Here is a 13770-nt window from a genome sequence, read left to right as displayed (position 1 = left end):
AATTGGTTATAATATTATTTCGCCATTCACAATAGAGGATTTCTGCGGGTGGCCACACTTATTTGAGAAAAACATATCATGCCAATCCGGACGACAGATGTTCTACACAAGCTTGCACTGGCAATTTATCGAAAACTTCGTTGTCCTGCATACATGTAATTTTTATACACATTTTATTGCACTGCTCTATATAGAATTAAAATAAAACACAGCAATTATAAACAGTGTTGCAACTACAGAAAATTTTTCAAAAAAAAAAATCCGCAAAATCAACGAAATCCGCACCTAGCCGGATCAAATATTTATATAACTTTTTTTGTTTGTTTCTCTTTCGAGGCGAGCTGAATGATGGGAGATGCAAATGGAAAAGGAAAGCCAAAGAACGCAACACACACCAACCACTATGGGACGCGTTTCGTCTTTGGTTAGAAGACTTTTCAACCATATTAGGTGTGATGGCTTCAAGGGCCGTGCGTTGATATGTTGTATTCGAATCGTATTAATAGCGAAAACGCATCTTTGATACAATTACCACATTAACCAAGCTCGACAACCCTGCCTATTAGCTGTACTTTTTCCAATGCATGTATTTTTGTGTGTGTATGACAGACTACTATCTGTGTCAAATTACACTTCTTCCGTACTACACATGATTTTGTTCATCTGTTGGAAGTTTTTTTTTTTTTTTTGTAAATAACCATGAGATATTCATGTTCTAAATTTTGCATAGATCGCAACCGGAAGCTCGATTTTGATTTTAGACCCATGGTTTCGTGGCAAAACTTCTTATGGGCATTTACATGGCAGATCATAATTGTTGGCGTAGTTAATTTGGCAGCAGAAGAGAGCGGGAGAGTGCGTGAGAGCAAGCTAAATTTTGAGAGTTTGGTAATTGAGAGCTTGCAGATTTCTACTGGAGCAGGGCAGCCTGAAAATCAGCACTTTTCAAGAAAAAAATCGACATTTTCGGTATTTCAATTTGAAAAATCTGCAAAAAATCGGAACATTTGTTTTAACAATAAAAGGCATAATTTTAATAAAAAAAAAAATAAGTAAATAATCTTAAGTATGGCTGAAGTTGGGTATGAATCCACCATATATATATATGGTGGGCTCATATATTTTTACCCGGGTCAAAATCCAACTATATTTACGGATATAGAAGAATTCAATAAAGCCTAATTTTCCAAATTCTTTTTGGCAAAATCAGATAAAAACTCCTTATTCATGTAATCAAGCAGGATATAAGTCTAAAGGGTAAGTATATTGAAATATGGTACGATTTAGACCGTATTTGGCGTAGATCTTATACCACTCTATATACCGAATTTTCACATATTAAGGCAGAAATATGTCACGAATGAACTCAAGAAAACTAAACGAACAGTTTTCATGGCAGCTATGTCCAAATTACTCAAGATTTGGTGTATGTGGGGAGTAAATATAGCGTCAAAAATAGACTTTAAAGAAAAAAAAAACATCAGGAGTCCAGTATTTATGGCAATTATATAAAAATGGACCCTCTTTGTACTCAATTTTTGCCGAGACTGGTAAAAAATATGCCTTTTGTGAACTGATGAAATTATATCTGAATATTGCTTATTATCAAGATATGGAAAGATTAAAACTTAAAGTCAATGAGATAATTGGGCCCAATCAATGCGGCTTTAGACCTGGTAAATCCACCCTAGACCAGATATTCACACTGAAGAAGGACAAATCAACACCTACCATCTCTTTGTTGACTACAAAGCTGCTTTCGATACTATTTTACGTTCAAAGGTATTTCAAGCCATGTCTGAGTTTGGTATCCCTGCAAAATTAATAAGACTCTGCACGATGACACTTGCCGATGCGCGTTCCTCAGTAAGAATAGGAAAGAATCTCTACGAACCATTTAATACCAAACGAGGCTTCAGGCAGGGAGATAGCCTATCATGTGATCTCTTTAACATCCTGTTGGAGAAGATTATATGAGATGCAGATGTGAATAGATATGGCACACTAATCCCAAGAGAACACATGCTACTCGCCTATGCCTATCGTTTGATCTCTTTAATATCCTGCTGGAGAAGATTATATGAGATGCAGATGTGATCCCAAGAGAACACATGATACTTGCCTATGCCGACGACATCGACATCATAGGTCGGTCACCGGAAGTAGTAACTGCTGCCTTTGAAAGAATCGAAAGAGAGTCAGTGAAAATGGGTCTGGCAGACGAAATGGATGGTTTCAACTCCCAAAAAGCCTTGTACAACCGAGCAAATAAAGAAAATGGAAAAAGTTGGGTAGAAAGTTGAGATAGCCAATAACTTTATCTACCTCGGCACCGTCGTAACCGAAACGAATGACACCAGTTTTGAGATAAAGAGAATAATAATACTGGCAAACAGATGCTACTTTGGACTAAGTAAGCAGTTTAGAAACAAGGCCACCTCTCGAAAGACGAAGATTACACTGATACTGCCCGTGCTGTTATATGGTTCTGAAGCATGGGTACTTGTGAAAGCAGATGAGGCAGTTCTTGGAATATTTGAGAGAAAGATTCTTCGTAATATATATGGACCGGTTAGCGTTAATGGAGAATATAGGTGACGTATGAACCACGAGCTGTATGACGACGATAGCATAGTTACACCTATCAAAATACAACGGCTGCGTTGACTAGGTCATGTTGTCAGAATGGATGAAGACGCTCCAGCAAAGAAGTCTTTTGAAGGCAAACACGGTGATACACGCAAACCGGAAAGACCAAAAGCCCGATGGAAAGTTCAGTTTAGAATGAGCGCAGAAGATCGAGGCGCTTGGAACGCTATTCTACGTACGGCTAATGGAACAAATGTTCTGTCATAGCCAATTAAAAAAAAAAAAAACATATGGCCTATCTTCGACCTTTAACTGTCCACAATAAAAATGCCTAATATCTGTCAAGTAATGATTACACATTTCTGTGAAAACGGTAATCGGAAGGCCCCAATCATGGAAAAAATCAAATTTTGGTTTTTTAGCCATGGCTGATGGTCATGTGTACATGTGACGCATACATCCTTATTTTCAACGGATGTACTACATAAAATATCAGTGCAAAGTTGCACTGGTAAGCTATCGAAATCATTCGATAACATATAATAAGAAACGATTAATGGTGGTTTGCACTTTACTAAAATAAAACACAGCAACTATTACAATAACACCACATCATGGTGTTCCATGTATACTCTCCATTAGAATTTATCATAGATTACCAGCCTGGACCACTGACATTTTTTTGTCACTCGATTCGATCGCCAATTCATAAAGGGAAACAGCTGTTTTCATTGAAATGGCGAACAAATCGAGTGACAAAAAGAAACACATTTTAATAGTCGAGACAGTACGATTTTGATTACCGCTTATTGAGTATTTTTTGGCCCCACAAATTGACCACCCACCCTAGTACACATAGTATATAAAATTGGCATGATGGTCCTTTATGACATCGTGCTTTGGCACAATAAGCAAAAATCGACTTATACGTTATATGGAAGTTAGATTTAATCTTCAAAAAACGTTTGCGAAATTCAGAGAATCTTAAGGGCCAAATTTATAAGTCTATAATTTGAATGGTGATGTTTATGAAATTGACGATAATGTTCCGAGTCTACAAAAATGGAGTGTGGCCGTCCATCTGACCAACTTCCTAAAATTTAAAATCAATCCAACTAGATTTGGTAAAAAAAAGGCAGCACATGGTTAGAACCACAGATATTCAATGGGTTTAAATGTGCCATCGCCTCTTTTAAGAGGCACCACCTACAAAGATTAGAAATAAACGAAGAAAATTAAGAGAGGAGAGAATTTCAACATAACTGTGTATGAACAATGAATGAGTTTTCAATGGATTGTGGACGATTTTTTGCTTTTAAACTTTAAATTAGTTTTACAAAACACTTTCTAACACTCGTGTTAGCTTCTCTTTGTTAATTAACTTGTATTTTTCGGTTGATTATATGATCACCCAATTCATATGCTCCTCTATTAGGTGACTCTTAAGAATCTATTAGGTAACTCTTAATCAATCCCAAGGCAGCCGGCTGCACGTACCGGATTGACTCGATGAAGTCCTTCATCGGCAGCTGGCTGACGCCTCAGTGTACAACACACTGCTACAACAACAACAACAACATTTCTAAGCTGGTTAACTGTCAAACCATTAATGTTCGATTGCAGCTGCGATAGGAGCAAAAGAGCTGATATTGATAATTTGGCGAACGAATCAAGTGCAAACATTTAACTTGTTGTTGTTGTAGTTACATTTGTATGTGGAGGTGAACAAACTCGTTCTGGGGTCCAAAAGACTGATCGCTGCGGGAACATGGTGGCCATTGGTTATTTAAAGGCGCCAATAACTCGCCTTGTCATATCGAGTATCGTAGGCACCCAGTATTTATGCATGAGCCGGTGCCGCCCGGCCTCTCACTGAGACTATCCACTCGATACCGCTGACTGTCCGCTGACTGCAATTGCTGGTACCCCATATATGGAGTAATGCACTATCCGCAACCTATGGAGTTTGATAAGGATCGATACCTCCACATTTAAATTTAGCTACAACAAAAGAGACATAAATACAATTCAAGCACGTCGACCCGCTGGCAACGTCTGAACATCCAGGAAAGTGCCTCTCAGCCAGTAGATCGAGGGTTTCAAAGCTATACTACGTCCAAGATTATCCTTATTAGGTTAAAGTCGCGTATTTGCCCACTGAAGTCAACACAAAAGTATATTTCATTTCCGCTTAAACAGAATCTGCCTGGTGTTGCCATAGGGCAACGAAGAATATTTTTTGAGTTTTTACATGGATTGCCCAAAAAGTAATTGCGGATTTTTCATATAGTCGGCGTTGACAAATTTTTTCACAGCTTGTGACTCTGTAATTGCATTCTTTCTTCTGTCAGTTATCAGCTGTTACTTTTAGCGTGCTTTAGAAAAAAAGTGCAAAAAAAGTATATTTGATTAAAGTTCATTCTAAGTTTTATTAAAAATGCATTTACTTTCTTTTAAAAAAATCCGCAATTACTTTTTGGGCAACCCAATAGATTACCAAGTGTAAAATTTAAATTATTTGACATAACGAAGTAAAGCTCTAACAAGTGGTCGTTTAGTATCGTTCATGTCCCGGGTAATTTGGGCTAACAGGTAGCAATGAGACAAGGACAAACCTTTCAAGAATATGTTCAGCGATAAAAGCGAATCTAATAGTCAAACATTTTGTTAAAAAAAAATCAATACAGTCTTGATTTTGTTCCACGTCAACAAAAAGGTTTTCTCTTTGGCAGCCCACAACACACCTACTTTACTACACTAATTATTTTCTATAAAATATTCCACATTTCGCAAATATTTGAAAGTATGAGAAAGGGCTATATGATGATGATGATGATGATGATGATGATGATTACATCAGCTTTGAAACCAAATATCCTTTAGATTTTACACAACAACAAAAGACATCAACTTGTGGCTGGCGCATGACCCATTGGGCTTGGCCTATATATTAAAATGGAAAATGGCATTGGCTGAGAAATGAAATGAATGGCCCCAATTAGGTGTACATCGAACAACGTTAACAGCGTCATAGAGGTCTTCAATAGATTAATCTAAACTGAATGAAATTGCTTTCAAATACTTGGTGATCACTTACCTGTCTTTTTTCATTTAATTCACATTTATTTCCCAGCAACATTTTCTCCACATCCGCAGAAGCATTCTCTTCAATGTTACGTATCCAATTTTTAATATTCTCAAAGGATTTCTCTTGAGTTATATCATAGACTAACATAATGCCCATGGCGCCTCTGTAATATGCGGTGGTAATTGTTCGGAAACGCTCCTGGCCAGCAGTGTCCCTAATTGTGTGAACGCAAAAACAATTTTGTAGTGTATACTGTGAGTGTAATGAGGACTTGCATGCACAGTTAATACATACCATATTTGTAATTTTATTTTTTTGCCATCCAATTCGATAGTTCTAATTTTAAAGTCTATGCCTGTAAAAGGAAGTAGGAAAATGAATTAAATTAAAAAAAAAAAAGTTTAAATTTTTTTGAGTATTTCAAATGATAAAAGTATAGAAGACAGATGTATATTGGAAAAACTTTATCTTTGGACAAAATTCATTGACATTTTGTGTATAAAAAATATATCAAAACTTTGTCTTTAGAAAAAATTTCCGATTTATGTTTGGTCTGCCATCAGGCTTTGGCCGGATGTCCCACCCTAGAATGATAGAGGGCCGAAGGGTCCTTTTTTGTTGGTAGATTAGACGTCGTTTTCTTTTTCCCTAGACATTCTGTATACACGGATAGGTCCAGATTCATTCATGTCTTTGTAAATCAATCACTACCCTGTTCGTGATTCTTCAAAATGGGCGTAGGCTAATGCTGTAGTCTGAGTGTAGCCAAGACTTTGTGGCCGAGTTTTTCACCGAATAGAAAGTCGCTTAAACTGGGGCTGAGAAAGCACTCAACTTAACCTTACCCTTAATAGCTCCTTGCATAGGGTAAAAGTTGTCTATGTAACCCCTTGAGGGTATAAAGGGTCAATGTTGCCCAGACTATACCCTTGCTACAAGCGTGCCTTTTTCGTTATATGTAAATCAGTCTCTCCCTAGTTTTCAACATAAAGAATAGCAAAGGAATGGGACAGATTTTTTTTTTGTAATTTTATACGCAACAGTTTTCTTTTTTTTGGAATGAGAATGATTCTTGCGTCTTTGTATACGATATGCCAAGCACAGATTCACTCTACCCTACACAGCTCAATCCCATGTCAGCCGGTTGTACGTACCGGATTGACCCTCAGTGTACAATACACTGCTACAACAACAACAACAAAAACAACCCTACACAGCTTGTAATTTAGGCGTTGCCCCATGATTGGAACCTGGCGATTTTAATGATTCGAAACTTATGATCGCCCGAAGAATATATATATATATATATATATATATACAGCGCTTTCCTCGACGACTTCCACAATGTCCGTTCAGATTTAGACATAGCTCTCATATATATATTCTCGTCCGATTTGCAGTAATATTGCAATCATTTGGTCATTTGTTAATCGATTTTCTCGAAATATGACAGGAAGGATTTTCTCTTGCTTCTCGACATTATTGATGAATTTTATAGAAATCGGTTCAGATTTAGATATAGCTGTCATATGTGTTTATCGCCCGATTTTAACTTCTAGAGTCACAGCAAGCGCAATTATTGACCCATCTTGCCGAAAATTTTGCAAAACGCTTTCCTCGACGACTGCCACTGTATCTGAGGAATTTGCTCGAAATCGGTTCAGATTTAGGTATATATATGTTCGGCCGATTTTGAGAAATATTGATAGAAAGTGTTCATTTTTTAACCGATTCTCTCGAAATTGCAGACGAATTTGTTTGTGAATCTCGATATTACCGGTAAATTTCATGGAAATCGGTTCAGACTTTGATATAGCTTTTGATATATATATATTTATATCGCCAGATTTTCACGCCAGAGCCACTGCAAGCGCATTGTTTTACCAATCTTGCCAAAATTTTGAACAACGCTTTCCTCGACGACTAACTCATTATCTGAGAAGCTTGCTCGAAATTGGTTCAGAATTAGATATAGCTCCCATATATATGTTCGTCAGATTTTAGGTATTTTGCAATAATGGTGTCATTTGTCAACCGTAGTTATTACAGTTTGAACAGATTTGCTCGCCGAGGTCCATCAAAATTGGTTCAAAATTGGATATAGCTCCAGCATTGTACTTAAAGGGAAGTTGCAGAGTATTATACAGTCGGCACCGCCCAACTTTTGCCCTACCTTAAACCCATAAGCCTTACGTCCTTTCTACTCAAAACCATAGAACGTATCGTGGACACCATGATAAAGAGAGAGTATGACACCCAGCGAACTGCTCAAATACAAACTGCATGCCTATATCAAGGGAAGATCGATGGAGACTGGCCTGCACGAGGTTGTGCATAAAATAGAAGAATCCTTCGATGCCAAAACGTACACTGGTATGCATTGACATCGAGGGGGCTTTTAACAATGTGCGGACCGGGTGGACCCGGTCCTGGACACTGGATAAACCATATGCTAAGGAACAATTGGATAAATTGTGTGTCCAATGGCATAAATATAAGGGAGAAAGTGGCACAGAGTACGCCACAAGGGGGCATTTTATCGCCACTCCTATGGGTGACCACCTATTACGGATGCTAACTGAGGACGGATTTGTACCCGTCTGCTACGCAGACGATGTTATAATACTTCGAAGAGGGAAGGATCCGAACGAGCTATGCAGAAGGGCCGAAAGGGTCTTGCATATGGCATATGACTGGACTAAATATGCCTGTTAACGAGGAAGACGAAGGTGGGCCAATTTAACGCACCACGTTTCCTCAATAAGACGATTTCGGATATCTGACAAGGTCAAATACTTAGGTGTGATCTTGGACAGGTAACTGAATTGGAAGTGTCACATTCAAGAGCGTACTGAGAAGGCTCACAGATGTTGGGCACTATGCAGACGGGCCGTAGGCTCGAAATGGGACCTGAATCCTAGGATAGTCTACTGGCTCTAGAGGAGCGTGATTAGACCAATACTTACTTAAGCCTCAGTAGTTTGGTGGACTGCTATGGAGAAAAAGTGCAACAGGTTCAGAGAATATGTTGTCTTGGCAAAGGCGGAGCGATAAAGACCACGCCCACTAGGGCACTGGAGACTATTCTAGATATCCGACCCATTGACATACAGATTAAGTGTGAGGCAGCCACTACGGCTATGAGACTCAAGGCGATGGGAGAATGGATTGAGGGTGGGAACAGCTCATACCATCGCGGTATAATCGAGGCGACGATAGGAAACCTGGAAGGAAGGGAAGAGGTTTCCGATCGGATACCTGAGATGAACCTTGAAGTCGAGTGCGACGCACTCGTGCCATCGGCACAGTCTTGGATTGACGGAACCCTAGTATTGCCATCTGGATTATAATGCTACACTGATGGATCAAAGCTAGAAGACAGAGTGGGCCTGAGGGTTTACATTGAAAACCCAGGGACTGACATCTGTTTAAGACTGCCTGACCATAATACGGTGCTGCAGGCTGAGATCCGGGCGATCACGTAATGCATGAAGTGGTGTGATGCTAACAAGAGGACGTCGAGTGTGAACATCTCAGGGACTGACATCCGTTTAAGACTGCCTGACCATAATACGGTCCTGCAGGCTGAGATGCGGGCGATCACGGAATGCATGAAGTGGTGTGATGCTAACGAGAGAACGTTGAGTGTGATCATCTTTACCGACGGCAAAATTGCCATAAGGGCAATAACAACCAGGACGGTAAGATCACGAACAGTCTTGCAGTGTAAGAAGGAGATTAACGCCTTCTCTGAGGATGGGAAAATCCGCATCGTTTGGGTGCCGGGCCATAACGGAGTAAGGGGAAATGAAAAGGGCAGACGATTTGGCGGTGAAGGCCAGAGGACTGCCGTCAATAAACTTGGTTAACCCGAAGCCTTTCGGATCGACCCAGTCCGAGTTAAGGGAGTGGGCGACGAATGCGCATGGAACAATGTTGAACAGCGAAATGGTCGGTTGGACGGCGAAAATCCCATGGGGGATCCAGATCGTGAGAAGTCGAGGCTATTACTGAAAGGCAGCAAGAAGGAGGTCAGTATAGATATTGGTATCATAGGACTACGAGCTCACTTATGGAAAATCGGTGCGGCAAGTGATAGCATGTGTAGGACATGCGGGGAAGATAATGAGACATTGGAGCGTTTCCTTTGTCATTGCTCAAATTAAGCTTTTTAATTCCAACGAATTAAAAAAAGGAACCACAAGAGATAAGACGAGATTTATATTATCATCCCAAGTGTTATACTATAAAACAAATTTACATATTTACATAATTATGTGGAGGTAGCGATCGTCGCCAAACTCCAATAGGTCAGCAAACTTGTTCAGGTCTATAGGAACGATCGCTGAGGGAACATTATGGGCATTGGTTATTTAAAGTATTTAAGCAAGAGCCAGAGCCGCCTGACCTCTCACTGAAACTCTCCGCTCAATACCGCTGATTGTACGCGACTGCAGTTGCAGCTACTCCGTTCGGAGCATTCCACTATCCGCAATATGTGGACCCGACCGGTAGCTCGCAACGGCAGTCGCGGACAATCGGTGGTATTGAGCAGAGAGTCTCAGTGAGAGGTCGAGAGGCACCGGCTGAGTGCCTATGATACTCGATATGACAAGGCAAGTTTGGCGCCTTTAAATGACCATTGACCACCCTGTTCCAGCGGCCATCGGTCCTTTGGACGGGAACGAGCTTGCTCCCCTACAGAAGCTAGATGAGGATCGCCACCTCTACATAAAAAAATGAGGCTACAACAACAACAACAACAACGATGAACACCACTCATATGGGATCTCAAAGTTTCACCTGTGTGGTTTTCATAGTCATCCCGTGCCGAGTACCTAAACGTTTTCGTCCATTGTGTTATCACAGAAAAAGGAAAAGGAAGATGGCTTCTACTTCTACCGTTGAACCATCCAGTTCGGTTTTTAAAGCCCAACAACTTGCGAATGGTGACATCCGCTTATTCAGACAAGTCCTCAAAGAAATGAGAATCTCAAGTGGAAAATCCTTCTGCTTGCCAGTGCAGGAACCATACACAACAGATATTCTAGTCTCCTCTTTCTCGTCGTCCTCACAGCTTCAGCAACTATCAGCATGTTTTTCGATCAGATTGTGACTTATCAAGACGGACACAATGACTGAGACCTCTTCAGGTCTAGATTGGGCCACAACCCTAACTTTGTGGCCATTTGTTATTCGGTCTGATTGATCCTAAAGACTAAGCTTACATGTCGCTAGAGGCATGCCCACTCTACAATTCACTTTAGCCCGGCACCCAGAATAGGTGAGTTATGTACCGTTCTACCACCTCGTTTAGAGGTCTGCGGCAGTTGAGGGTTTTTGTGCCCATGAACATTCTATTAAGTAACAGAATATACTTCTCTCCTAGCAATGAGTGCTGTCCGAAGCAAGTTTAAGCTTAATGAAAAGGGACCGCGCAGCGCAAAGGCATGTCCGCCTATGACGCTGAACAACTGGGTTCGAATCCTGGTGAGAAACATCAGAAACAATTTTCAGCAGTGGTTATCCCCTCCTAATGCTGGCGACATATGTGAGGTAGTTTGCCATGCATAGAATTCATGTCAAAACATATCCCCCAAGGAGGGGGGAGAATACCATGGCAGCCGGTTGTACGTACCGGATTGACCCGATGGAATCCTTCATCGGCAAGGGCTGCCGCCACGGTGTACAACACACTTCTACAACAACAACAAGAGGTGTCGCACAGCGGCACGCCGTTCGGACTTGGCTATAAAAATGAGGCCTCTTATTATTTGGCTTAAACAACTTGAATCGGAGAGCACTCATTGATATATGAGAAGTTTGCCCCTGTTCCTTAATGGAATGTTCATGGGCAAATTTGCATAAGGGGCCTCCTTTTTATTTTCTAGTCCGGGTGTGATGCAGAGCGGCATCACTTGGTAGTGAAGTTTACACGATTGATTACCTAAGGTAATTGCTATACACCGCCATCAAGAGACAAAGATCCTATCCGTGCCAAGACATAAATACATGCTGTCTAGGCAATACTTTTGGGCGATTATCGCAGGGACCATATAAATCATCATCTTATGGATAAGTATCCACCACCCAAAAGCCTTAGCGTGAGGTTCAGCACTAGAAGAGAGAATCTCTAGATCAAGAGGCATATCAAGCGGGTCTAGACAACATTCATGCAGACACGATAGCAGGTGCTTGGAGAACGACCGCCTCCCATTGAACCTGAAAAAATGGATATCCCCCGGCTCATTCTCATTCTGACTCAATTGCGATCCGGGAGATGCAGTCGCCTCAACACCTACTGAGCAAGGATTGATGCCAACGTGCAGGACGATGTGTGTCCCGATTGTGACCTGGGAACACACGTCACCTTTTAACTGTCCAGCCAGACACACTCGACTCAGACCCAGATCCCTCTGGACACAACGCACCCAGTCGCAGAGTACCTGGATCTGCATATTCAACAGAGCCAAGCAGACGAAAAATAGAAAACAACACACTGCCACAACAACAACAACCGATTTTTATACCCACCCCCGAAGGATGGGGGTATATTCATTTTGTCATTCCATTTGCAACACATCGAAATATCCATTTCCGACCCTGTAAAATATATATATTCTTGATTAGCGTAAAAATCTAAGACGATCTAGACATGTCCGTCCGTCTGTCCATCTGTCTGATGAAATCACGCTTCAGTCTTTAAAAATAGAGATATTGAGCTGAAACTTTGCACAGATTCTTTTTTTGTCCATAAGCAGGTTAAGTTCGAAGATGGGCTATATTGGACTATATCGTGATATAGCCCCCATATAGACCGATCCTCCGATTTAGGGTCGTAGGCCCATAAAAGCCACATTTATTGTTCGATTTTGCTGAAATTCGGGATAGTAAGTTGTGTTAGGCCCTTCGACATTCTTCGTCAATTTGGCCCAGATCGGTCCAAATTTGGATATAGCTGCCATATAGACCGATCCTCCGATTTAGGGTCTTAGGCCCATAAAAGCCCCATTTATTATCTGATATTGCTGTAATTTGGGAGAGTGCGTTGTGTTAGGCCCTTCAACATCCTTCGTCAATTTGGCCCAGACCGGTCCAGATTTGGATATAGCTGCCATATAGACTGATCCGTCGATTTAGGGTCTTAGTCCCATAAATGCCACATTTATTATCCGATTTTGCTGAAATTTGGGACAGTGCTTTGTGTTAGGCTCCTCGACATTTTTCTGCACCTTGGCCCAAATCGGTCCAGATTTGGATATAGCTGCCATATAGACCGATCCTCCGATTTAGGGTCTTAGTCCCATAAATGCCACATTTATTATCCGATTTTGCTGAAATTTGGGACAGTGCTTTGTGTTAGGCTCCTCGACATTTTTCTGCACCTTGGCCCAAATCGGTCCAGATTTGGATATAGCTGCATTTATAATCCGATTTCATTGAAATTTGACACAGTGACTTATGTTAGGCTTTTCGACATCCGTGTCGTACATGGTTTAAATCGGTTTATTTTTAGATATAGCTACTGTACTTATTAGTATTTGGTCCAAATCGGAACATATTTCGATATAACTGCTATGGGGCATAAGGTATGCAATTTTCACCGGATTTTGATGAAAGGTGGTTTACATATATACCCGAGGTGGTGGGTATCCAAGTTCGGCCCGGCCGAACTTAACGCCTTTTGTTAGTGTTTTTTGCGATATTCTCACCGGCATTTGCACACAGCCGTTCGGCCTTAAATTTGGATATGCTAAGCTCTGTGCTACAGTGGCGTCATCACTGCACAAGTTTTCAAATTACGCGCTCGAAAATGAAAAATAACAACAAAATTTTAAATATTCACAAACTACGTAAAACAAACTTAAATTTCCAATTACATGAAGCGAAATAAAAAATTAATAATGGCAACAATAGCATATCAGTCCAAAGACTTCCATTTGATAGAGCGGCGAGTACCAATGCAACAAACAGAACTTGGCGGCAATTGACCACTAGCACATAGCGGCCTAACAATAATAACAGAAACAATCGAAACCAAAACAAAATAGAAAAATGGCACTAATGAAAGTGCATAGTGCATCTGCTAGAAG

The 13770-nt window shown here is 40.7% G+C and overlaps 1 protein-coding gene across 1 annotated transcript in view; it reads right to left on the bottom strand.

The window, feature by feature from the left end:
* The window catches only part of LOC106086280 (ras-related protein Rab-8A), a 38711-nt gene that overhangs the window by 8101 nt on the left and 16840 nt on the right, over positions 1-13770 (bottom strand). The window contains exons 2-3 of the mRNA XM_013250885.2: positions 5972-6032; positions 5687-5891 (exon numbers count right to left, since the gene is read on the bottom strand). Of these exons, the coding sequence (XP_013106339.1) occupies positions 5687-5891; positions 5972-6032 (266 nt within the window). The remainder of the gene's footprint in view (positions 1-5686; positions 5892-5971; positions 6033-13770) is intronic.

Source organism: Stomoxys calcitrans, chromosome 1 (assembly GCF_963082655.1).
Source record: "Stomoxys calcitrans chromosome 1, idStoCalc2.1, whole genome shotgun sequence".
NCBI lineage: Eukaryota > Metazoa > Arthropoda > Insecta > Diptera > Muscidae > Stomoxys > Stomoxys calcitrans.
Note: the sequence above shows the minus strand (reverse complement) of the source record. Positions and strands in the feature narration are given on the sequence as shown.